The 24,665-nt window shown below is 38.2% G+C and overlaps 1 protein-coding gene across 1 annotated transcript; it reads left to right on the top strand.

Moving 5' to 3' along the window:
* Nucleotides 1-631: 631 nt before the first annotated feature.
* On the top strand, nt 632-16,792 carry LOC124409043. The gene is made up of 3 exons (XM_046886436.1): nt 632-879; nt 14,705-15,260; nt 16,686-16,792. Exons 2-3 carry the CDS (start codon nt 14,831-14,833, stop codon nt 16,790-16,792), a joined length of 537 nt encoding a protein of 178 aa, XP_046742392.1. The 5' UTR covers nt 632-879; nt 14,705-14,830.
* The last annotated feature ends 7,873 nt before the right edge of the window (nt 16,793-24,665 follow it).

Raw genomic sequence — 24,665 nt, forward strand, 5'->3', positions numbered from 1 at the left:
TCCCCAACACGATCATCCCCACGACTCGATTCACAAGAAACTCGAAAATCGGTATCGTATCGCGTTGCATCGTCGAGGAGTCAAAGCCCCTCTAGGAGGTCGTATCGCGTGACAGTGACAGAGGCCACGAAGGTATCGGTGGTAGGTGGTTATGCCTGCATTGCGGAGGACAGGCGGTAGCCGGGGGATTTCGGGACGTCGTGTCGGTGGAGTAAAGGGGGGCGGATATAAAGTCGCGAAAATCGGTGCCGGAGACACGCGGACTGGAGTGGAATACGGACGCGGGAGGACGACTCGCGTAGGAACGACGGGCATACAACGTAAGGACGGACACGTGATATCCCGGTCTCCTCTTTCTCGGGCCCCGTCGAGGCGACGGGCCCAGCAGCACGGCCTTCTCAGTGAGAGGACCGCGAGCCGCGCCGGGCGCATCGTTCACCGAGAAGTCCTCTCAGCCGTTCCTCCGGGACCCCGAAGCGTGCTTCGCACTGTCACCTGACCATCCGGGCTTCCGAGTATCCACGCAACCCTTCAACCCCCTTTGATTCCGGCCACCCTGAACACAGCGAACTTCCCAGCGGACCGTTTTGTTGACGATCAATCGTTCCCGCTTTGTTTTTGGACACCGAACATTTGACAAAAATTTACTCAAAGTTTTTCCTTAACTTTATTGCTACGTACCAAATACCCTGAACTATTCCGATGCAGGTGATCAATGTTTGTTTTCCCGAGTGATACTGATTTGTGGACTGTGATACAAACGTGGAGTGATGATCGATCCGTTTATACCTGATCGATCGATCGATGGGAGATACTGTCACGAAAACATCGTGATGCTTATTGGAAACGAGGTTCTGTAAGGATTAACTTCCGTCCGAGGTGAGTGTCGTTTGTGGAAATGGTGATACTGGAAGCTTTTGTCGTAATCGGTCAATTTTACTTGTCAAGGTATTGTAAAATAATTACTGATTACCAAAATCAGAATGTAATATTGAAATAACAGTATACGATACAATTCATTTCACGCCAGTTGTGGTCGAGGTGCAGTGTCATTCGAAAAGTGGAAATCCTACCAAAGAGTATACGAGAAACCAATAAAAACTCGAATGGTTATAATGATGAGCTTCGGAGCGAATCTTCATGCCGCTAATATTGTTCGTAAGGGTGCAATGAGGAATGTCCAAATCAATAATACATATACAAAATATCTATGATCAATATCACTAACCGATATACCTGATCATTAACAGTAGAAACTGGCGATTTTTATTTTTTTATCATTTCCAAAAGGATAGGTTTCCATAAATTACAGTCACGACAAATTTCTGAAATTATAGTTTCAATTTTTCACGATAACCGAAAATCATTGTTTGAAGTCGTAGATAAAGATAAATTTTGTATCTGTAATAAGAAATTATAGTAGTACTATAATAAGAAAGTATCTGTAATTGACAATTATAATAACGTTAAATAATGTGGACCAGTTTAGTATCAAGAATTTTCTTATAATTGTTCCAATATTTGACTGTTTTTGTAACGAAACTTATTTTTTACCATAATATCTCAGTGACTTTAATGGAACGAAATTAATCTCGGTGAAGCGATGTAGATTGTAAAAATAATTGAAAATAAGAATATCCACACGGTGCCGTGTTCAATGGATCGAGAATTCAGGCCTGCTGCAGAGGGACGGCGTGATAATTGTTGCGAAGGATTTCGCGCTCTGAAAGTTAATTGCAAATGACTTTACCAATAAACGCATGTATAACGGTGTAATGCAGTGCTGCTACTTACGCGTTGCCTCTACATGTATGGAGTACGTCTAATACGGCATACAACGTTACATGCGTTTCTGCGGTCCGCGCAGTGGGCTCAAACTCTCCTTTTTATGTACCCGGCTCGCGTTGCCACCGCGATGAACTTCATCTCGCGATTCAATTAAACGGTTAATTCGAAAATTATACCTTTAATTGGTCCATTACAATGCTCGACTATCGCCAGTTCGTGCAAACCTCGACAAGTCTACGTTGTCCATGGTGTATTTTGTACGTGTGGGCACGAACCGATGCAAGAATTATCATCTTCATTAAAGAGCTCGCCTTTGTTTAACCGAGTCATAACGATTTAGTGTACAAACTGAAAGTGAGAAAAAAAAAAAAAAAAAACTGACAAGACACCGTTAAACAAAGTCTCAGAGGCTTAGACAAGCGAATGTAATTAAGTTGAATTTTATACAAACGATATTTCCTTGATTCGAAAAACAGTTAAAATATCTACGAGTTTTAAGTAGAAGAAGTTCTTGATAGCTTCATACAGGGATTACATTGTCAGATCATTTCTCTATTTTTTTTTCGCCCAATATCTACGTATTATTAAATTGTAGCTAATTTTGATACGTAATAAATTTTTGACAATTGCCTGAGGCTATTGCATTGTAGAATTGAACAAAATAAAATTCTAATTGAAAAGAAAAAATACGTGCCTTCCCTGGACATTCATTTCACCTTGATCTGTTACAACAATACAAGATACTCGATGCCGGATGAGAGTTCATCACGTTTCAGAGGGATTTGATAGACTAGCTAATTTCTCGTTTAGTGACAACGTCGATAGCTGAGAGTGACATCTGGCGGCCATACGCTGAACCAGAAACTAGATATTGCACGAATCATAAGCACAGCTCGAATTCATCTGTGTAATTAAAGAGTGATGGAACGTGAAACTTCACACAGAAATCATATCCATTTTGTGGGCCTGAACTATTTTTACACGGTACTTCCGGTAACCTCGTGCGATGCAAGATCAATCATCGTGGATCTGTGTATATACATACATATATATATATATATATATATATATATATATATATATATATATATATATGTAGGGTCGAATTTTAATTAGTCACCGACCCACGCGTTGGTTATCTATATATGTGAACATATACTTCATAGGCTGAGAAATCCTAATATTCTGGATCCTAGTGATCCCTACGTAACATCAAATGTATACTTATAACAACCGTTTACCGTTCTACTGAGCTATATATCCACCTACGAGATGAGTTACATATGAGAATTGAGTTATTAATCCCTCGCTATCTTCGATCATCGGTCCAGAGATGAAACGATCATCTTCACGGTATAAGTACGCCCACTGTCGTCGAGGGTAATGATGATTATTGATAACGGCTGCACAGGTGCCTGTCTTTGCCTCATCAGGGGGTTTCAACCAATTTAAACCCCCGCAAAATACCCTTGCACGTGCTGCTCGGTCGATACAAAACGAATCTTTAATACAGACTTGTCAGAAGTTGTCGTCAACCACAAAGAATCGAGATTTTTCAAACAAGGACATTGACTTAATCTAGTATAACGGAATTAGTCACCGTAAGATTGTTAGAAAAAAGAAAAAAACAATATTTGAAAACTTTAAATCACCCTTCACCACTGCGGGAAATAAAGTTCCAAATTAGATTAAATTGCGAACGATTAGCTTCCGCAAATTCTTGGTGAGATTGGTTCGCCAAAAAATTGATACTTTTTAAGATTTTCATTCCAGGATAATCGTACATTGAGTATTTATCAAATTAACATCTCTTCAATAACGCAAAAATACGAAATACTGGAATTAATAAACAAAGTCTCATTGTCAGATGTCGATATTTAATTTCAAATCACTTGAAAATAATTAAAAATCGAGTAAATTTGTTCGATTTCAATCTACGATGACTCATTTTATTCCGAACACTATCTTCTATCAAATCACTGAAGCAGATTTTATTTTATTTTTAGTAGTCCATTGAACTTTGCCATTCGTTGAGTATAAACGATATATGTGTAACGTTGTAAAATAGAATATGAAAAATTTTGAAGTGATTTAAAATGGAACATCAGTATCTATAAGCTTATGTGAATAATTTATTTCAGTATTCTCTTTTTTTTTGTATTCTTCAAGAGATGATTATTAATAAATTACGAATATAATAATTCGCTAAATAGAATAAATAACCTAAGACTATCGTGATGAAAATTAATAAAAATTATCAATATTTGGTCGCTGGATAAAAAAATAAAAACTAGCTGTTTCCAGATGAAAATCTTTGAGTTTCGAGTATACCTTGTCGTTCTAATTGGTCCAGGAATAGAATTCGGGTATGTGTTTTTTGTCAGCCTGCTTGTTTGTTGAGCGCTCCGCGATCATCATCGGAGAGGAAAAAAAAGAAGAGAGTAAACCGTTCCCGAGATCATGTTTGAGAGATATTCTTACACAGAGACCGTAACAAATTCCATGTACCAATAGATCACTGTACATAAATCTGTCTCTTCGTGTCGTTCATAAATATAGTTTCAAGGGAGCTGCTGATGCTGCCTGAAGCCGAAATATTACTAGTTTCGGCGTGTCGAAAAATAAAAGTTGCATAATTGAAATTATATCGTTTGTTAATTTCCAATAATTTCGAACACAGCTGGTATCATTAGAATAAACATTTTTTTCGTAAATATATATAGACTAAAGAAAAAAAAAACCATTTTGTAACTTTCTTTTCGCCGACTTTCATTCGAACGAATAAATCTTTCTGTTGAGAATTCATTCTTGCCACGTTGTTGTCGATTTCTGCTTGTTCAAAAAGGTTGAGAAAATTTTACTTCATCTTCCGGTGAAGTTTAGACGGACGTATAACGTCGAAAGTGAGAAATTTCACGTCATAATGCAGGTGCAGTGAGTATAACAAGGTAGAAAATAATGGTAAAAGTTGATGCAGACGTTGTGCTAGCTGTGAAAACGGGTTAAGCCGAGATATGAGAAGAAAAGAAGAGAAACCAAAGCCATTGGTACAATTCATTTTAACCTCTTTTCAAGTCTTCGGGGCATTCGTATTCAAATTCTGAGCTTTGAGGTAAGGTGGGCATGCATAATTCCTGCCCGCCTCCGCCTCTAACAACACCGTTCAGAAGAGCACGTAATCCGTGCGCAATCGTTTAAGAATAACGGACGGTTGTTTTACACTCAGTTCTTGATCCTCGTTTTTTTATAATTTGAAAATCAGCCGGCGCCGAAACTCACTCGTCTCATTCGTACACTTAAACTGGCTGATGTTACGAAAATTTAGGTCTTCTCAGTTGTGGATATCATATATATATATATCTGGTATTAGGTATAAATAAACATTTATTCGTTTTTCTCCATTTTTTCCCCTTTTTTTTTTATTAGTCCGGGAAGAAAAACTTGTTGAAATTATTAGGCCTTTGTTATTTCATCAATGAAGTTTTTCCTAATTAAGGCATTACCGAGAAATATGTTGAAAAATATGAACTTTTACGGATTACAACTTTTAGATATTTTCGTTATCAGATCGATATTTACATGAATAATTTTTTTTATGATTAGGATCGTTGATTTCTTGCTCGAGCTGACATTGAAAATCAGTTGAGTATAAGTTAATGCTTTAATCCCGTTTATCCTTGATGTATAATAATAACTATTGATCGAATTAGGATTCAGGTTTGTTAATTTTAGCCTAAAGGATTAACCACTCTTGAAATCTGTGAGTAAATTCCGCATAACTCAATGAAATCTTGGGCAGAATATTTGTGAATCCAGTCAATTTTATTTATATGACAAAATATTTTCGTCATTCTCTCATAAGAAATAATTGAATATTCGCGTGAAATTTTTGGGGCATAAATCATTTATGTTTCACTTTACCTGAGAGTAAAATACAATGAATTTATTACAAGCACGTACCTTACGGACCACATATAATCGCGGACGATTATTCACTTAGTTTATACGTGCACACCCCTGATCAGTGCCTCGAAAAAAGTGAATATAAAAAAATGTTAATAGGACTTATGTATTTTTCATGCGGTTAACGAGGTGAAATGAATACAGCGGAAGAGACAGGAGAATGAATGCTCTCTCCTGAATTCTCTGTATCTCGTCCCCGCTGCGCCAGCCGTTTAAAACGTAAGAAAAAAATGAATAAAAATCCTGAATCTTAACCTGTGATTCTTATTTCTGTATAGAATAATTTTCCTGCGTTTGTCTGGAGGAAATAGAAAGAGATACACAATAAATCACTTACGTGAAAAGAGAAAAATTGGATGGGCGGAAATTTCGCGTCGAATTCGCAACCCTTGGGGGGGGGGGGGGGGGGGGGGGAGATTCATCCCTTCGAGACCGAAAGAAAACGCTGCAGATGTTCGTTAAGCATTGGGTCAAGTGTGTAGCGGCACACCCGGTATGCAGAAAATGCTTGTAAGCATGCCCTATTACGCGTTTAAACTGTATTACAATACAATGGAATGGCGGTGACCCGCTCTATGTTAACCTTGAATGTTATACTCTCTGAGTATGGATGCTGTGGCTGTGGAGACTGTGTTAACGTTAGGACCGCGTAACTGCCGCTTTGGTCGCAGCGAGTTTCCTAATTCCTTGTTTCAGTTGGATGGCTTTTAATCTTGTCAATTCCAATCTAAAACCAGTTGAACTTTCATTGGTGCACCTTTAGTATTCGGTTTTTCATCCATTTGAAGTGAATCCAAGTTTAGTTCGTTGAATTAAGAGAGTGCTATAGTCAGATATTACCGACTGAGTAAAATGTGAATTATTTTTACTTTTATCAAAACCTACGCATCACTGATGTGAAAATATCGCAGTCAGCGTATTTTTCTATAAAAAATCGTTTTGTTTTACGAAACAATGAGGCCAAAAAATGTATTGCAATAACTGAATTACCAAGTATTAAATATTTTCACATGAAACGAACACTTTTTGGATAGTTTTCTTCGGCATTGCAAGCAAGCTTTGATTATAGTTAAACTAAGTGAAATTTTACTCACGATCAATTGATAAGAATGGACTTCAGCATCGTTTTAGGAGTGATCGTTTACTCGATTCAAAATTTTTCACACGAACAATCTGATTCTATTTAATCATGCTTGTCAGAAATAATTGACATGCCAACGAGGATATCTCAAGAAATTATTCAATGTCAAATCAACTGTATCATTGACTCGGTTGCAAAATAACGAAAAATGAATAAACTTAATATGCAGTAACGTAATAATTGGTGAAAAAAAAATCGTCAAAATTTTATTCAGTCGAAATCAACAGTCTTAAAAATGTCATTTTTTCACTATTCTTATTTTGCTACGTTTTAAAGATGAACCGTTTCTTTTAATTGAATTCAGGTTGATCGAACTCTCAGTCGCAATTCTCATTTATTTATTACTCTCGGGCAATCTGTTTAATGAATGGTAAGCGACTCGCTTTTAGAAGAGGATGTGCAGCTTGGGAAGGAACATGTACCTGCAGCCTGACTTATACTTGTTAGCTGCACGATGTCCAGACTTTGCTCTCAAGTCGCTTGGACCCCTCGCGTAGATAGAACTTTGATAAAAGCGAACAGGCAGGCGGATTATACTCGTGCATAAAATACGCGAGTGTGTGTGCAAAGGTAGGTTTGCAGGCGGTCTACGCGCCCGACTTAACTTTATATACCGGCTAATCGTCAATCTCAGATCGTTCCTAGTAGAATGCAAATATCCGTGTGCCAAACACGGACAGCTTCTCAGCTATCATTCGAGAGCCAATCCAACTTAACGGTCCAACGACACGGGCGTCTACTTGTCAACGATCGTTTTTACGAATGTTTTTCAAATTTTTTATTTCATTCATTCTGATTTACATGTTTTTTTTTCTCAATCAAATTAGCTAAACCCAATTATTCGAACTGACGTAGAAAAGAAAAGAACTAAACTAATGAAACAAATCTATGTTTAATTTGTACAGATTAAATTACAAATGTTTATCGTAAGTCAATTTCGTTTCAGGGTAACATTTATTATAGATATTACATTTCAATCGAAATCAACGAAGACATTGGTTCGATTTCGATTTCGATGAACCATGAAAATAAATATTACATACATGATATTTAAGCCAAACAAACCTTATATGTGACAAAAATTATTATTCATGTTGAAATAATTTTCCAAACATCACCAATGAAATTTATTACCAACGTAAAAAAAACCTTATATCTCTAATAAATCTGCAAGTATAATTCATTGTCCCCATTTTATTTATAAAAATTTTTTCAGTTTTTTTTTTTGTCCAGTTGGTTTTTCTGCGTATACAGGATACGAATGTCTTTGATAATATAATTTAATTAGTCATGATAATTTTATTACCTGTCATATAATGGTTGGTATAATATTAAAATGCGAGTTGAGTTTGATTCGAGACTTTCAATAGCCTGTGAAATAACTTTAGGAGTCGATGCTAGAAGAATATTGAAACGAGGCTGAATATGAAAAAAATTGAAAAAAACAACTTATCGAGAAAGAAATACATATGATTACCGCTTGTCGACGACGAATGGCTAAACAAAATTTGATCGATGAATCAATCATGGCTTGTAGATGTTTTTTTAAACTACTTTCGAACCATTAATTAAGATCTCAGTATGACTGAATTTCACATGTTCCGATTCGTCATAACAGGAACGTCGGTTTCAAGAAACACACACGATAACAAAAAGTCGACAAGCCGGTGTAATAAATGAATGCGTTATGATTTTTTTTTTTTTTTTTATCCTATCTTCAGATAATAAACTCTGCATAAACTCATCGCATGTTTAATTCGATACAATTTTGTACGTGATTGAATTGAGACGTCACCCACTCAGCGATACTAAAACTAGATATATTATATAATTTCTATGATAAGGATAAATTTTTCATTCATCCCCTCGTAGTGGATGAAAAAAAAAGAAAATCTATAAAATTTTCCATTATTTGGCATACTTTTTTACTTACGTCAACACGAGTTCAACACTCATGTGCAACATCGCATCGACAACAATCGGTATCCGAAATACCCAGTGATGGGAAGATGGGGCGTTACGGGGGACGATGCATGGTGTTTTCCTTGCATGGAAGGCGGAGAGATTCGGGCTTGTTGCTCGTCGGTCTGGCCTGACCCCGTAATTATATGCTACACACGGCGCTCAGGCCTGAAGGAGCAGAGGTCAGGGTTATAAGGTGCATCGCAGGACACGCGATCGCGATATATTGAAAGAAAGGCCCTTCAAGCAGAAGCGCGCAGAAAGGAGAAAAACGGGAACTGGATCAATTTTTTTTATCCTTTTTTCTTTTCTCTATTTTAATTGACTGCAACCCGAAACCTAGTAATTGTTTTAAATTCTTCAAAAGTAAATGGTACATGTTTCATTTCAAGCGTGCTATTTATAATAAAGTAAAAGTTTTATTCTATGTAACATGTTATGTAATGACGAGACCCAAAATTGAGAACAAATAAATTACTCTTTTCTTATTTATATAACTGTTATATTAATGATTTTTTTTATTTTTTTTTTCATCTTCGTTGTTCCCCATTGTTCGTAATTATCTTTCCATGCTGCAAAAAAAAAAAAAAAGAACGGAATTTATAACTTGATTGAAATAAACTTTAACCAAATCGAATAAAATTTATCATTTGTTCAGCAAAAAGTAAAATATCAGATAGATTCCTAATTGTTCAAAATAAATTTAGAACACATTTCTCCGCACTAAGTTATACTCAGGGTGGGTGTCAAAAGTTGGAAGAGTTATTATTGCAAATGGCCGATGTATGGGAATTTCAAACAAACATATATGGTACACACAAGTAGATTGAATTTGCAGTTTTATTATTTTTTAGAACGACAATTTTTTTTTTTTTTCTATCGAATTCGAACTCAGTTTTCCCGAAGGGTGGTATTCTATAGCGGTTACCTGGGATAAGGGTGGTCTAGGGTGAATTTAAATTCAAAGCAGTAGATACGCAACACCATCAACTGCAAGCGAGAAATGTCAGTAGCGGAATTATTAGCGGCTGCAACACGATTCCTGGTATTTTAATTAAGCTTTTTTGCCGTTGTTCGTGCTTACGCGTTTTCTTCCTTGTCTGGACCGTGGATTGAGCAGTATTACTGGCTTCTTCGTCTGGATGTATCAAGACACTCTGCGCGAGTCTTCCGGAACGAATGTAACTCCCGTCCAAGGCATCGGGAGCACCCCATGCAGTCCTGCAAAAGGACTACTGCGGCGAAAACTCGCAGCTCTATGGATGGGTGAGGACGAAACGGTGGATACGTATATCCATTGCTCGCGTGGCGTCACTTTTTTCACTTCAGCCTCACTTCCTGCTCTCCAACTCTGGATGCTCCCAAGTCTCGCTCAACGTTCCAAAAGTCCTGAAGGAACGAACGATTTGCGATGCGTTTCGAGCTTATAGACGTGATTTGAAGAGTTTCTTTCACTTTCGCTGAAGATGATTTCAAAATTTTCTGCAAGAAAACAAAGAAAACAAAAATATTAGTCTTAGTAATAACAAGTTGATGGTAGAGTTTCATGGATTTTAGCGAGTTTATTTGGGACTAGGTACGATTCAAAATTTATCGTTCCGTTGTCGGAAAAGGTTTTCATCGTTTGCTCGTAAATTTCATAAATTCAACACAAGTTCCTTTAATTTTTTGATATTTTTTCAATCATTATAGGATACTAATTACACTCGGTACGATTTATTCATAAAACAAGTTTTGTTAGGATGATCGCAGTACTTTCATTAAATGTAGAAAATTTTTATAGCCCTATAATTCTATGAATATGGCACAGTATCGATTTTTTAAGGCATTGAGTTACCGAAAAAACCGTCTAATTGACTTTTCGACATTAATACAAAATTTTTACTACTTATGAATCCCTTTCAAACAGAATATCGACTTCACATTCACCACTCAAAATTCTTTTTCCATAATTTCTAGTCTCTTTTATGCAATTTTGACCAAACGATATCGGTATCTTTGATGTAAAACCCTTCACCGCGATAACATCGGCTCCCATGGCCGATATTGATTTTAATCTGAAACTGTCGTAGTTCGAATGAGGCGAGACGAACCGTTCGGACGTAAACGGACAAATCGGGTTTGATGGCTCATCTATAAGAATCAAGCCGTGACGGTGGCGTTGAGGCGGTAGTGGGGGTGGGGGTGGAGGTGGGGGTGGGGCTCAAGTGCCTCGGAGATAAGTAATAGCTTCGAACATCAGCACATCGTGATAATCTCGAGGGCCCCCTCTGCTACACCCACTATTACCAGTCAGACCCTATTTCATACTTCATAGTGAACCATTATTTCCTCTGTTGTTTTTTTTCCTGTTATAAAAAAAATACCCTCTTCAAATTTCGTTGGAACTTGTTCGCTTTTTTACAAATGAAAAATTTTCAAGCACCTTCTAGCCAATTTGCCCCTCCATTTTCACCGACAAAAAGTTGCCGGATTTTTCATGTATATCTAAATGTGCGCAAAAGAACAAGAAAATGACGAGTATAAAAAAATGAAAAAAAAAATGTAGAGTTTACGTCCGTGACTCGGAATTTCTGAAATTTTTCCGATTACCGTTCTCTACCGTTTTTTCACGCAGATCAGTCTCGAAATTCACGGAGAAATTAATTGCTTCCAGGAAACCACAAAATTGTAAATAAAATAATCGAAACGTTGGTAAATTTTTTGACAATAATGGCTGAAAAAATGACGTCGTGCAACAGCAGCAGCAGCGCTTTCTTGGCTGCGATTCCATCTGATTTCTCAGCCAATTTATTCTCACGAGGGAACGGTACTCAGCAAGACTGTTTCGAGCCTGGCCGCTCGGGGGTTCGGGTTGTGGGCGTTTAAGGCCCCGGGCCTAATCACAGGCTGGCTTCGTACTCGTGAACGTACGAGGTAAAGAATAGTGTAATCCATAACATGCATGGGAACGGAGAGAGCGCCTAAGTGTTACTCAAAATGTTGCACATTTTCAACCCGAGACTTTCATCCGTTGTGTTCCATGCACAGCTGCGATACCGCAGCGCGTGCAAATCTGCAAGACTCGGTTTTGCAACGCTTCGCCAACGATTTGCCAATATTTGCAGCTGTTGATCGTTGATTCACATTCGACAATGAAATACGAATCGTTGGTATTCTTATTACTGATTTTCAGTCAATAATTAGTGACAATGAAAATTTTTAATCAAGTGGGGATGATTTTGTTGGAACTCTGATAACAAGTTTAGCTCTGAAATTTTCTTGAGTAATCGTGAAAACTTACGAGACTGGAAAATTTTCAGCATTAGGTATATAGGGGAGGGTGGGGCAAAATGGGCACCTTAAAAATGTTGATATCTCAAAAAATTAGGGGGCAAAGTGGGCCCCTTAAAATTTTGTAGACAACAAGGGATAAAGTTACCCCCCTGAACTTTTTCTTAAATATAAATTATTCGGAAATCATAATTAATCTAAACATTTTACTCTGATTTTAGGGATTATTTTCTTAAAGGGCCCACTTTGCCCCACGATTAATCGCTAATTTCTAAAAGAAATGGGATCTAGTCAGAAATACTTTGAGAATCAGTCAGTAGAGTTGAGTTATCCGAAAATGGAGAATAACCGTGTTAACGGTATTTGTCGTAACTGGACGGTTTATGTAATGTAAACATAAATTTTCAACTAACCAACCGTACTTTGCAAAAACACCTAATCCGATGCGATGCAGTTAGACGCTTTCACGGTCGATAAACTGCATTTATTCATCCGAGACGCCACGCCGCCTACCCTCGTACATTTTCCAATTTCTCAAAATATAGGAAGTAGGTGTTCCATTGGTTGAATGACATTTATTACCAAGAAGAAAAGGATCGCCTCAAGGGACTGAAACAGCGTTTCAGCTTCGCGCCGGTTATGCAGAATGCGTGTTTTTTCACACTGGCGAAAAACTTTTATGCACACTAGATAATAAATTTTGCTCAAGAAATCCGTTCTATTTTTCATTGACAAGAAAATATAGGTACACACACATAATTCAATTTGCCAAAACTTTTCGTATTAGTATAATTTCAACGTTCTGATATTTATTTTTGCCTTTTTTTTCGTTTGTATGAATTTTTCTATTCAAATTTGCAATTCTTCTTTTTGTAAACTTCTGAACATTGAAAAAAATTAATAAAAAAATAACGGATGTTCCACGTTTAAACAAGTTCTGGAAAATATCTGATTTGGTATATCGCGATAACTTTTTTTTAATCTTAAATCAAATTTTTTTTTTTCTTGCTCATGAAATTCGTACGAATGATAAATTTGTCTATCAATCAAAGGGCTGAAAACTAACTCAAATGCTGCTTTGACGAATTCTTTTACTAGCATAGAAATTTATAACATAATTGTGTCCCATATTAGACTTGTTAAAAAAAAAATTCAAAATCGTTAGACACGAAGAGATATTTCTTTGCAGCTTCGTTCAGCAGTTGAGACGTGCAGATCTCGTATAGCTGTACTCTCGACTCGTGATCGAGCTACCGTTTCTTACTTGAACAGAGTCGTGATGCAGTACCAACGCTAACGTACGCGGTCAGCAAGGATATCACCAATTGTAATTCACCGTGGGTGGCGTCCTTCGCTTGCTTCGCTTCCCTGCAGCTCATTCAAAAGATATATCCTTTTGTCTAACTCGACTCACGTCCGCGCTCCTGTTACGATTCCTCTGTAAAAGCGGAGGGAACTGCATTACCGCAAACGGAGACGTATATCATCCTTGAATTAGCAAGCACAATTTAAAAAGTTTGCTCATTTCTTTAATACTGCCATTTTTATAGTCTGATTTTTAGATTTGAACCCTGCAAACATGTCACGCGTCGCAGTACTCGCATATTCATAAATATTTTGGAAACACCATAGAATTCCCATAAGAAGACCATGACAATACTCGAAACCCCATAAAAATTCACGAAATCCACATGGTATTTGAATTTATCGCAAATCGAAATCTTCTTGATTGCAAATAAAAATTTTCAAAATCAAACAAAACTTCCACAGAAATATTTTCTGTAATATAGTACGTAAGAGGTCTTTTTTCCTTCTTTCGTTTAACACACATCGGCAACAATCAACGTTATTGGTTACTGAGACTATTAATTACTCCGGTTTGCGTGTCTGGTAACAGTAAAGCGATCCCGTCGACCTTGTTGTTGCGAAATATGTTTTAACGAAAAATCGCTGCGTCTCCCACGTGCCATGTTATTGTTAATTAATGTGTACTAGTTTTAGCTCCGCATACCGTAGTTCCTGGAATATTGTGCCCAGAGAAGCCGATAACTTATACAGTCTTATTTCCATCCCGATGACCGCACAGGTTAGGCCAAGCCGAAGAAAAATAACTCGTGACAAATATAACCCAGAACCAAATCAATCGAAGATAAGGATAACCGGAAAATCAGAAACCAAGAGAAAAACAACCCAGTCAACAATCGTAAATGAAATGTCATTAGCATCATTTCTTAGTGATAATTCATATTTTTACTTATTTGAAATTTAATTTAATTTAATTTAATGTATGGTCAATTTTTTTGTTATGGATTAAGTTCACTGTTTTCATGGGTTATTTTGACAGGTTACTTTTACATGGGTTACTATGGTCGGTTACCAACAAGCCCATTTTTTACCCGGAAGTACTCGGAAGCTTATGTTAATGAAAAAATCCCCTGAAATCCCTATAACAAGCCGATAAAAATCGTTTCAACCATCATCAAACATTCGAAAAAAAGGCTATAAAAATTCTTTTGACCGAGATTCGAATCCCTCTCGATTCCTTATACTTTCCCATCGAAATCTTGTACTCTGCAGTGTAATAACGATGCTGCTCCTTAGGGCGTCCGGCGGGTTAAAAGGCCCGGAAGTGGGGAGGCTGGCTCATCCATCAAGAGATTGCACGGTCACCTGGGTGTAGCGACACACTTCACCGGACGCGATATGTGCTTTGGACGCGACCGAGGCGCCCGTAATGGAATAAAGCGAAGCGATGCGATGCTGAAACACTTTGTGCTCCTGCATAATATGCTGCAGGCGTCAACTGCGGGTCACCAAGTCGACCATTCGAGGGTTGGTTTCAACGGACTAATCAACACGGGGATGATGCTTCTGCCGGATGAAACTTACGAGGAGCGTTCAGCTTCGAGGCGAAGCTCGTCGGCCAGCAACGGAAACGCAGATTCCCTCGAGGACAACGAGGATAACGAGGATGTCGTCGACGCCGCGAAGGCTCTGGCAGACCTGAAGCGGTGCGACGACTTCCTCAAGCGCCACAACATCCGGCCTGAATTCTTCTGTCGACACAGAGAGCGACTCGCCCTGCAATCCTGGCTCCTCCAGAGATCGACCGCATCCTCCAAACACGCTTCCGGTGAGTTCTGCCGGACTTTCAATGCTTTCTCTCCTTTTTTTACCCGCTTTTTCAAACACCGACACGCAAGTGCCTCCCACAGGATCAATCACTCGCGGATTTACGATATTGATTTCCTCTATAACGCGGTACTGCATCCGGCGCACTGAAAATCCCGAGAAAAATGTTTAGTCGTGATGCAGCGGTTCAATCGGTTCAAATCGTCAAGTTGCAATTTGGAATTGATTACATTTACATCGCAAATTGCACTTGATTCCTGTGTTTTTCTAATCACATTGATTACAAAATACAAATGGATCTGCGTTTTATGTACTTCCAATTAAAAATTGAATCTGTATTTTATTGTTCTCTGAATCACGTATTAGAGATGTAATTTGAAATTAATTACCTAACTCTAATTTTGGTTATCAGTTCTACAATACGATCCCGAAATTTTTTCTTTTCTACCGTAAACGGGAATCATAGTTTCAAGGGATAGAACCAAAACTAGATTTTTTAGCTAATATTCTATGTTGATGTTAGTTTAAAGCAAACGAGCATATACAACCTATGTATAGGCGGTTCATTGCCGGATCTCTGGACAGAATAATCAGAGCGGTGCATCATTGCGGCGGCTGATCGCGAGACTAGGAGAAGAGCTTTTTGTAAAAGAGATCGAGCGTCGTACGATAAATCAACAGAAACTTAATTAACGACGATAGACACGATAATAGCGGCAGCATGACGTCCTGCCATGCAGGCTGCATGGCTCGTAATTACGGAAATAACGAATTACCTTTATGAAAAGCATCGGACCAGACGCGGGCGTAAGGATGGAAGATTGCGGTAGAAATAAGAGAGGGGTTGAAAAAGGCGCTGCGATCTCTCCTTTTTGCCATTTCAAAAACCTTTCAGTTCGTTCTTCGCCTTTTTATCTTGACGCATCGTTACTTCTCTGCACTCTTGGTATTCCGCACTCTGCAAGCGGCCGTCTTCTGAACGTGACATTTGTACTTCTTCTATCCAATTCCTGGATCATGTATCTTCCCTCGATATTCTAACACGCGTACAAAATCAGAACGACGTTTATTCACTCCTTAAAGCTTCAAGCCAAGTCCGATAATTATATCCTGGAGATTTTTACCGCTGAACTCGATTATTCATCGGGAAAAAAAATAATAGATACGTGGAAACTTCAATGTTTTTTTTTATTTTTTCAATTATATGATTTTTGCACCAGATAATCATTTATTATTTTTTTTTTTTCAAACAGTTTCGAACACATTAACCTACCAATTCATGAATGATCCTTCACGAATCATTTACAACAAATAATCGTGCAAGATTTTCACAGATATTTCAGCACAGCTGTCGTCGTTGCGTGAATGACGCGTTTTAAGCCGAAGAAAATCTAACCACGCTCTAAAAAGTCAAGTCGTCATGCAGGCGGAATCAACCATAACCTGCAGATGGAGACAAATTACGTCAGCTGTGAAACGGGGGTTGACCGCTATTCTATAAAACGTTTGATATACGAACACACAAAAAACTAAGCGTTATGTACAAATTGTTGAAATATGAAAAGAACAGAAAATTAGTTCGAGAAAAATACATTTTTTTTTGTATAGAAATACAATTAGTTTGTCAGGTGAAGAATTTATATTGATTTGATCCTGTTAATGAAGATGATGCAAAACTTTCTGTAAAATTTCAATATCAGTACGAAGTTTTCGTACATAGAAAAGAAGAGAAAAATTTCCTGAGTATAAATGAAATTTGTCCGTCAATTTAAATAAATATTTTGTTCTAATCTATCTAACGAAAATGGAGAAAATTTGTTCGAAAAATTTATGTTGATCGGTTTTCATGATAGGTTTGATAAAATTATATTGCAATGTAATTACATTAATTGTGAATTCGAGAAAGTTAGTTTGAGAGTTAAAGCACAATTCTCGAAATTTATACTTAGCAGTGACTTTTGTATAGGTATAATTTTTTTCCCAACGATTTCATCAGCGTTCCTAGCACCTAATTACTGATAATAATCAATCCTTTCTTATTCGCTTGAATAATATTCCTCGATGAGAGTGTGGAGCGGTTTCAGAGGCTGGTGAGAGGCCTGACAATGAGCCCATTACTCATTAGTACTCCATCGCGTCCGTAGAGTGCGGGAGTAAAAAGGTGGTCAGAACGAGCTGCCAACTGCATCGGCGCACAGGAGCAGTTCACCAGGTGAAAAACATTCGTCGAAACACGCGTGAACGCATAAATCACTTTTGCACGTATGTACACCTTGCAGCGGCACCGTCATCCCTCCCCCACACCCTCCTGCCCTCTTGCCCGCTCTCTCTCTCTCTCTCTCTCTCTCTCTTTCCCACTGCATGCGGCGTAAGGACGTGTGCAGTTGAGCGTGTCCTTCGCAAGCGGAAGAGGATTCGCGCAGAAGAAATAAAAATGTTTACAAAAAAATCAAATGAAAAAGAATAGAAAAACTGGTAGGGAAGAAAAACGAAATACATTCTTTCTCTCAAGGGCCAATTATGCCTTTCGACGCCTTGATCCCTCGGTTTGAAGATGTTCGTTGACCAATTTGCGATACCTTTTATCAATTCTCTTACGAAATACTCGTACGTACATTGGCTATTCGACGAATTATTATACCCGTGAGCAGAAAAGATTTCTTTAAAAATACGCAACTAAAAAAAAAAAATGAAAATAAAAAATAATAGGATCAATAACAACCGCTTGGATATCGGATGATTCAATTTAAATTTCTTTAAAATGATTGTTGCTAATCAGTTGAATCGATTGAGCTCAGTCTACGGTGGCTCATTTTAATCAGAAGAATATTTTCGAAAAATCCGCTGAAACATTTTTTTTTATTGGATTTTTCATTTTATAGCGTTGCACCGGTATTAATTATAATCCAGAACTGACAATATTGAAAAAAAAATTAATGAAAATCTGTTTCATTGGCTTTATAGAAAATGGTTTTCTGTATAACATTGATCAACGTCGAGTAAAATCGGTCGAATCAACCCGATTTTTGACAGTTTTCAAATTATTCGAATCAAATCAATGCTATAGCTAAGCGTTTGTTATTAATCCCAGTATTTTGAATTTATGTAGTTTCAAAGAAATCTTTGTAGCTTACGAATACAATAATTTGATGAATACTCATTGTTAATGCATGAATATTTGGTGAGAAAATGAACCAAAAGCACTGATTTTTTACCAACTAATCCCCTTAAACGGTAAGCTTCTTCGTGAGTTTTCTTCACCTTTCAGAAAACAATACTTTGGATCGCATAGTTTCATGGTGTAACACCCTTTACAGAATGTTTTAAAAAGATTACATTATTTTCCGAATACGTCGTGTTGCCAGTCGGAATGTTTTCTCGCAATTAGTTATAACTAAAATAATAGTATATATCGATGGTACGGTTGAAAGAAAAATCAGTCAAACAGAGAAATAATAAAATCAAGATTCGGAAAGTTGAACTCAAGTTGCACTTGATCAAAAGAATCTCTTCTAAATAGGGAGAAAAAAAAAACCGTAAATTCATAATGTGAAAAAATTTGACAATGTTTTTTTTTTGCATAACTAGTCCTTCCGCTGTACAGTACAGCCTTCTAAACCAAATCCTTGTATCGTTTTAAAATTTTTCTCTCGCCTAAGTCCGAGAGAAACCTGTTCAAATTTATTTCGACTCGCTAAAATTACAAGTAAGATTCCGATGTGAATTTAATTTATTTTACGTTATTTGCCAAATTCCGTACCTACGCCTGCACCTCCTTATCTTATATTTTGATTTTCTCCCACCTTCCGGGTCCTCCTTCCTCCTCTCATTTTCCCACCCAGCAATTCATCTTGGGGCACCAAGCCAGCGAAGTAGAATTATGCAATCAGTCCCGGTATTATCTAATTCTCTAATCAGTCTCGAAGAATGAGTAAGAAAATTGCAGAGTTTGAAGCTGTGTATATGTAGCAATTACTCTGCTCCTCCCCGCCCTTCTTCTCCTCGCGATTGTTCTCCGCGCTAACAATGCCAGTGTAATTAACAATTAGGTATCTACTATGATAATTTTATACCTTGTATAACCAGCGCTGAAATACTGCGCGCCCTGTTTACGAACAAACCTTCGGCACTATTCTTGGACCCTCTTCCCCCGCACCCCTATGTTCCCTGCCGTGGATAACACGGTATCCAACCGCTTTACATACATTTGCATACTGTGAATTTGTGAAGGGTATCTCTGCATCCCCTCTCTCGCTCTCTCTCTCTCGCTCTCTTTCTCTCTTCTCGGTCTCCGCATTCAAACCTGTCGAAACTCTGCGGATACATAGGTATATAGATATGTATATATATGTTTACAGTATACACGGGTATAATTACATGTATATACGTGCACATGTATTTATTCGCAAATGATTGGTCTTTATTTTTACACTCTTCTGCGCGAAAGTTTCTCTCTTATTGTGCCAACGTTTTTCGTACGCCACCGAATGGGCCGAGGTTCGGTAAGTATTTGAAAAACGGTTAATTAAGGATAAAGGAAAAACGAGGTCGAAAAGATTTGATCGTCATGCTGGTCGTTTCAATGTTACAATTCAGCTCATTCAGTAATTAATCCCTCAAAACTCTGGAGGAAACTTTTTTCTTCTCGAAAAACGTTCGAATGAACAAACACTTCAAACGTAGGTATATCGTATGTCCCAGACTGATGGTTTTTCTCAACTCCTCAGTTAATTTATACAAAAAATTTGTTTCAAAGGTTGTTGAAGGTTTCAATCGTATTCTGTTTCGCCAATTACTTCTGTACTGATCATCGTGCTCTTAAATTTTTCGTTGAACATTCTGTCTTGTAAGTGCATCATAGCCGAATTTATACGATGCAACTTTATCGCGTATTTCTCATTAAAATTCAACCATAGAAACATGCATTTGAATTTAAATGCAATGCAAAATATAAGAACATCATACTTGAGAGACTAAAATTATTATTAGAGAGGCGAGTAATTTTTTGATAAAAAAAACTTCGGCACAGCGAATGGGAGATGCAAACGACACGTGCCACGTAAATAGCTCAGTATAACTGTAGAGGCAGAGGCTGAGGGGTGTAGGAAAAATGATTTCGGGTAACCGAAGGACGATCAATCATGCAATATGGTAGCGTACCGCTCGCACGTTTTCAAATTACAAACCACCACGCAAACTGGAGGACTATATGTATTTGCATAACAAACGGGGATATATTAAATTATTCATCGAACGGAAAATATAATTTTTGAATTGCGAATTCGCCACCGCGCTTTGCGTACATTCCCCGCGAAATCTACAACCCGCTGGGTTATGTGGGCTTTGTTACGTACGCTCGTTTGCCAGTGTAATTTCTGCAATTCACTTCTGTTTTTCCCTCTCGCTCTCTCTCGTTCTCTCTTTCTCTCTATTTGTGACTGCCAACCAGCTATACTCTCCCTACCTTAATCCTCACGTTTACTAATAATTGTAATACATAAAGATTTCCTATTTCTATTTCTATTCTCTCGTTCTCTCGATCAGAGAAATATGTATTGATCTTCTTTTTGCGGAAAGCTTCAATTTAACCTTTAACGTTCGTTTAACTTCGAAGTAACTTATTCGAAAAAACATTATATATACTGTATAAAAATTTCAGTTTATCTTTGATCTCTTTGTTTCTTTTTTTCTTACAAAATCTTTTTTTTTGTTTCTGTCTGGAAAGTTTAAGCAGAGTTTTGCAGGAAAAAACGAAATTTTAAGAGTACAAACTACCTCAAGCTTTAAAAGTAAAACGGCAAAGAAAAACATGCCAATTTTTTTTTTTCATCATACCAAGCTTCTATACCCTATTTGAAGTATATTTTAAAAATCTAGCTTAGTCGAAAAAATGATGAATGGAAAGAACGATTGCATGAGAATTAGAAAGGTGAAATTGAAATTGATTCAGTTCAATTAAACTTAAACGATACTTTCCTGAGGCGGAAAAAAAATAACAAAATCACAAACCTTGACTGGAAATGATCAACTATCCGTAAATTTGAAAATCAATTATACATCATTCTATGATTCAATTTTGCTATAAACCGTCACTGAAATTTCTTTTCTTTCCGCTTCTCAGTCGATGCAATATATAAATACATATCAATCTGATGATTACATAGTTTGGTAAATGATTTCTCCTGTATTTAATTAACGAACACTTCATAGTCATGAAAATCTGCCAACTCGTGCCGGATTCATTTACAACAGGAAAAAAAGAGAACAGCTTATGATTTCACGAAATTGGATAATTAATAAGCTTTCAGCAGGTTGAGAGTCATGCAATTGTATGATTTCCATCAAGTTGTGAAAGTAATTGTGTTTAACTAGTTAACGTTTTCTCATATCAAGAAGATATGATATTCCGATAAAATTTGACGAATTTTTTCAACCAGGCTATACGTCAGATAAATCGTTGAAGAAAATGCGAAACTTCTTGAAGAACAACATCGAGATAAGCAGCAGAAACATCGAAGCTTTTTCCTTCACTCGTTCAATTATCGACTCGGGAATATAATACAACCCAAATACAATCGGCAAATCATTTGCGAGACCAAACTGCCTTAATTCCCCTAAATATTCACAATGCTGAGAGTTTTTTGCGTGGTAAAAACGTTAAATACTTAGCAAGTTGGGTAAATATATTAAGCATCGCCCTCCGAATTTCCCTCTTCCTCAAAACGACGGAGGCAGGGAAGAGAATACTTTCGGTAATTACTTGGGTCGTATTCGACGTATCGGTTCTGAGATAAGGCGGTCTTCTTCCTAACACTTAAGCCAAAGCCGCTGTGGTGTATGGTAACAAACCGGCGTACTAATGCTGAGTTGAAATGCGGCGAGAGGCATTAGCTTATCTTCGCGCACCTTATAGCTGCTTCTTCTTCTTGGCGGTAAAATTTCCTCATCCTTTCTCCTCCCAGCCCTTCCATAACAGTCGGCACTTTGAAAAGCTGTGCGCATGTTTCCTCGTAAATATATCAATCATTTTGTGACTTGTTTTCCCCATTTCTTTTCAATTTTCTTATGTATTTCCTTTATTCATTCCTTTTGATTTTTCTTTCACCTGATATAATTAAGACGTTGAATTCTAGTTTCATTATCTAGTACACGTGCATGTAATCATGTGAAATTCGATCCGTTTATTCTTAAAACGTGTGAGACGAAGAAACTTTATCGCCATTGTGTCATTTCATGTAAAAAGTCAATGCCCTGACTAGCTGATGCAGGGTTAACATTCCTGTAGGAATTTTTGTGGTAACCACAACCTGAGGACTCATCTTTCGTAGTAAAGATCCCTTTTTCTTCTGACTCTTACTCTTTTCAATTCTCGTGAAAGTTCATGCCGATGCTGGGCAAAAAACTTCTACCGCAACGAATTTGTGACACACAATGTCCCACATCGCGATTGGACAGCATTTTTTATCTCCACATATAACGTAGTTACAACGATGCAGCAACATACTTCCTACTTCGGGGAACCAAAACCCATATTCACTCTTGTCACGAGGTCCTCTGCAATTCGAATCACGTGCACTTTAAAAAATCTACCAAAATGAACTACTGTAGTGTTGGACTACAAATAGTGTTAAAGAATCATCAAATTACAGTCTACTAAAGTGCACACCTCATTTTTCCAAACATCAGTCAGCTCTGTGTGTAAAGTTTTGACGTCGAATTACTATTTTCGTATTTCACACACGTGTTTTATAAAGTAACTTGAAATTTCGGAACCAGATTTCCAGAAATATTTTTAAGTTTCATAAGCCCAGGCAAGATTTCAAAGGTTTCCATAATATCTCAGTATCATTTGCTAACCGGTCTCAGGTGTCAGCCTGCCTGTGCCTTGACCTGGAAGACAACACCGCGAGCTTCTGACGACGTTGCGGTCATCAAGTGAACATCGACGGGTTTTTGGCGGGTTTATGTCGCCCAGGGATTCTTGAATAACGCGTAATAACAGCAAGACAGGCAAAAGTGGATAACGGGTATAAGACGAGTGCATTTAAATCGGGAGGACCAGAGAATGCCTGGATCAGAAGTGCGGATCCAGAGACGCGACTACCGCCGCACCGATGTCTGAACCGGAATTTGGATTGCATCCGCGGTGAAGCGGTGGATGGCACACCTCGTTACGATTGTCTCTGATCTTGGTTTGTTATCCTCGTTCCTCGGGACCAAGAACAATGCCTCCTGTGCACGCTCGGCTGATTCTTGAGGCGATTCGCACAGTGTCTGGAAGATGCGACCTGCATAGTAGAGGGTCGACCTCGCATCCATCATCATCGGTGGCACCCTAAGCCGCGTGCAGCAGTCTTTCGTTCGATTCAGAGAGCGAGAAATTCCGGGTACCAAGTCAAAGGATCGGGCTGGTTCGACGGCTCTTGGATTAATCGAAAAATAAACTCGACTGGCGTGGATGGGGGAAAAAAAGGAACCGGAGAAAACGTTCGCTTCGTTACGAGCGCCGGGTTAACAGGCGTAGTCCATGGTCGATAATCTGATAGAAGGATGTATAAAGGAGGAGGAGGAATGGAGGAGGAGGAGGAGGAGGAGGAGGAGGAGGAGGAGGAGGAAACAGTCGGCGGAAGAGAAACGTGATCGACTTTAACACCGTGCTTCGGCAGTGCAGTTGTATGCAGGCAGCCTTCTTAACAATCATTTAGCCGCTCTTTGGATGGTCAGATTCGCTGTTCTGCAGCAAGGCATAAAGCTGGTGGCTCTCCTCTCCATCAATTGCCTCAGTCCACTGCGCTTTTCTCAATTGACAGTTGGCTGCAACTTCTGCTGCTGGTTCCATGTCACCGAGCCGAGTCAAGGGACCGATCGGTAGTCGTCGTTTGCTTTGCCCGGTTGTCACTGTCCACCTCGTAATTGGAATCCGCAGGTTACCAATTGGCTCTTCTTGTCAGTTATCTTAAATCCCGGGTTATGGCCTGCATGCACGCCGAACTATCCAGAAGCTTCCGAGAAACTCTCCTGAGGCCGGGACTCGCCCTTCTGATTTTGCAACTCTAATCAGATTCCAACAACCCGATCAGGATTATGCACGACTTTCGTAATTAGAATCCGAGGTTCCTGCTCCCGGGTCAGTAACATCCACGATTTTTTGTACAGTCGGAATTCAGAGGACAAATTCGTTGTCCGTTCCTCCCTCGGTCAGACGGTTGTTCTTGCTTCTTCTTCCCAATGAAGAAACTTTCCGAGCAATCACCTAAAAATTCATCTTTCCAATGTCTCTTCTCACTGAGTGGGTATAATATCTTGGAAACTGTGCTGCCTGGTTTGATTTAACCTCTTCATGATCAGCTCCTCGTCAGTTTTGCAGATGGTATCTGTTTTCACGAAGGATTCATAGAGTTGATTA

Source organism: Diprion similis, chromosome 8 (genome assembly GCF_021155765.1).
Source record: "Diprion similis isolate iyDipSimi1 chromosome 8, iyDipSimi1.1, whole genome shotgun sequence".
Classification (NCBI taxonomy): Eukaryota; Metazoa; Arthropoda; class Insecta; order Hymenoptera; family Diprionidae; genus Diprion; species Diprion similis.

What these genes read in the sequence shown, in the direction of transcription:
- LOC124409043 (XM_046886436.1), top strand. Translation starts at nt 14,831, where the DNA reads ATGTGCTTTGGACGCGACCGAGGCGCCCGTAATGGAATAAAGCGAAGC. An exon ending in ATCCTCCAAACACGCTTCCG is followed by an intron (nt 15,261 to 16,685) that starts GTGAGTTCTGCC and finishes GTCGTCATGCAG; the next exon opens with GCGGAATCAACCATAACCTG.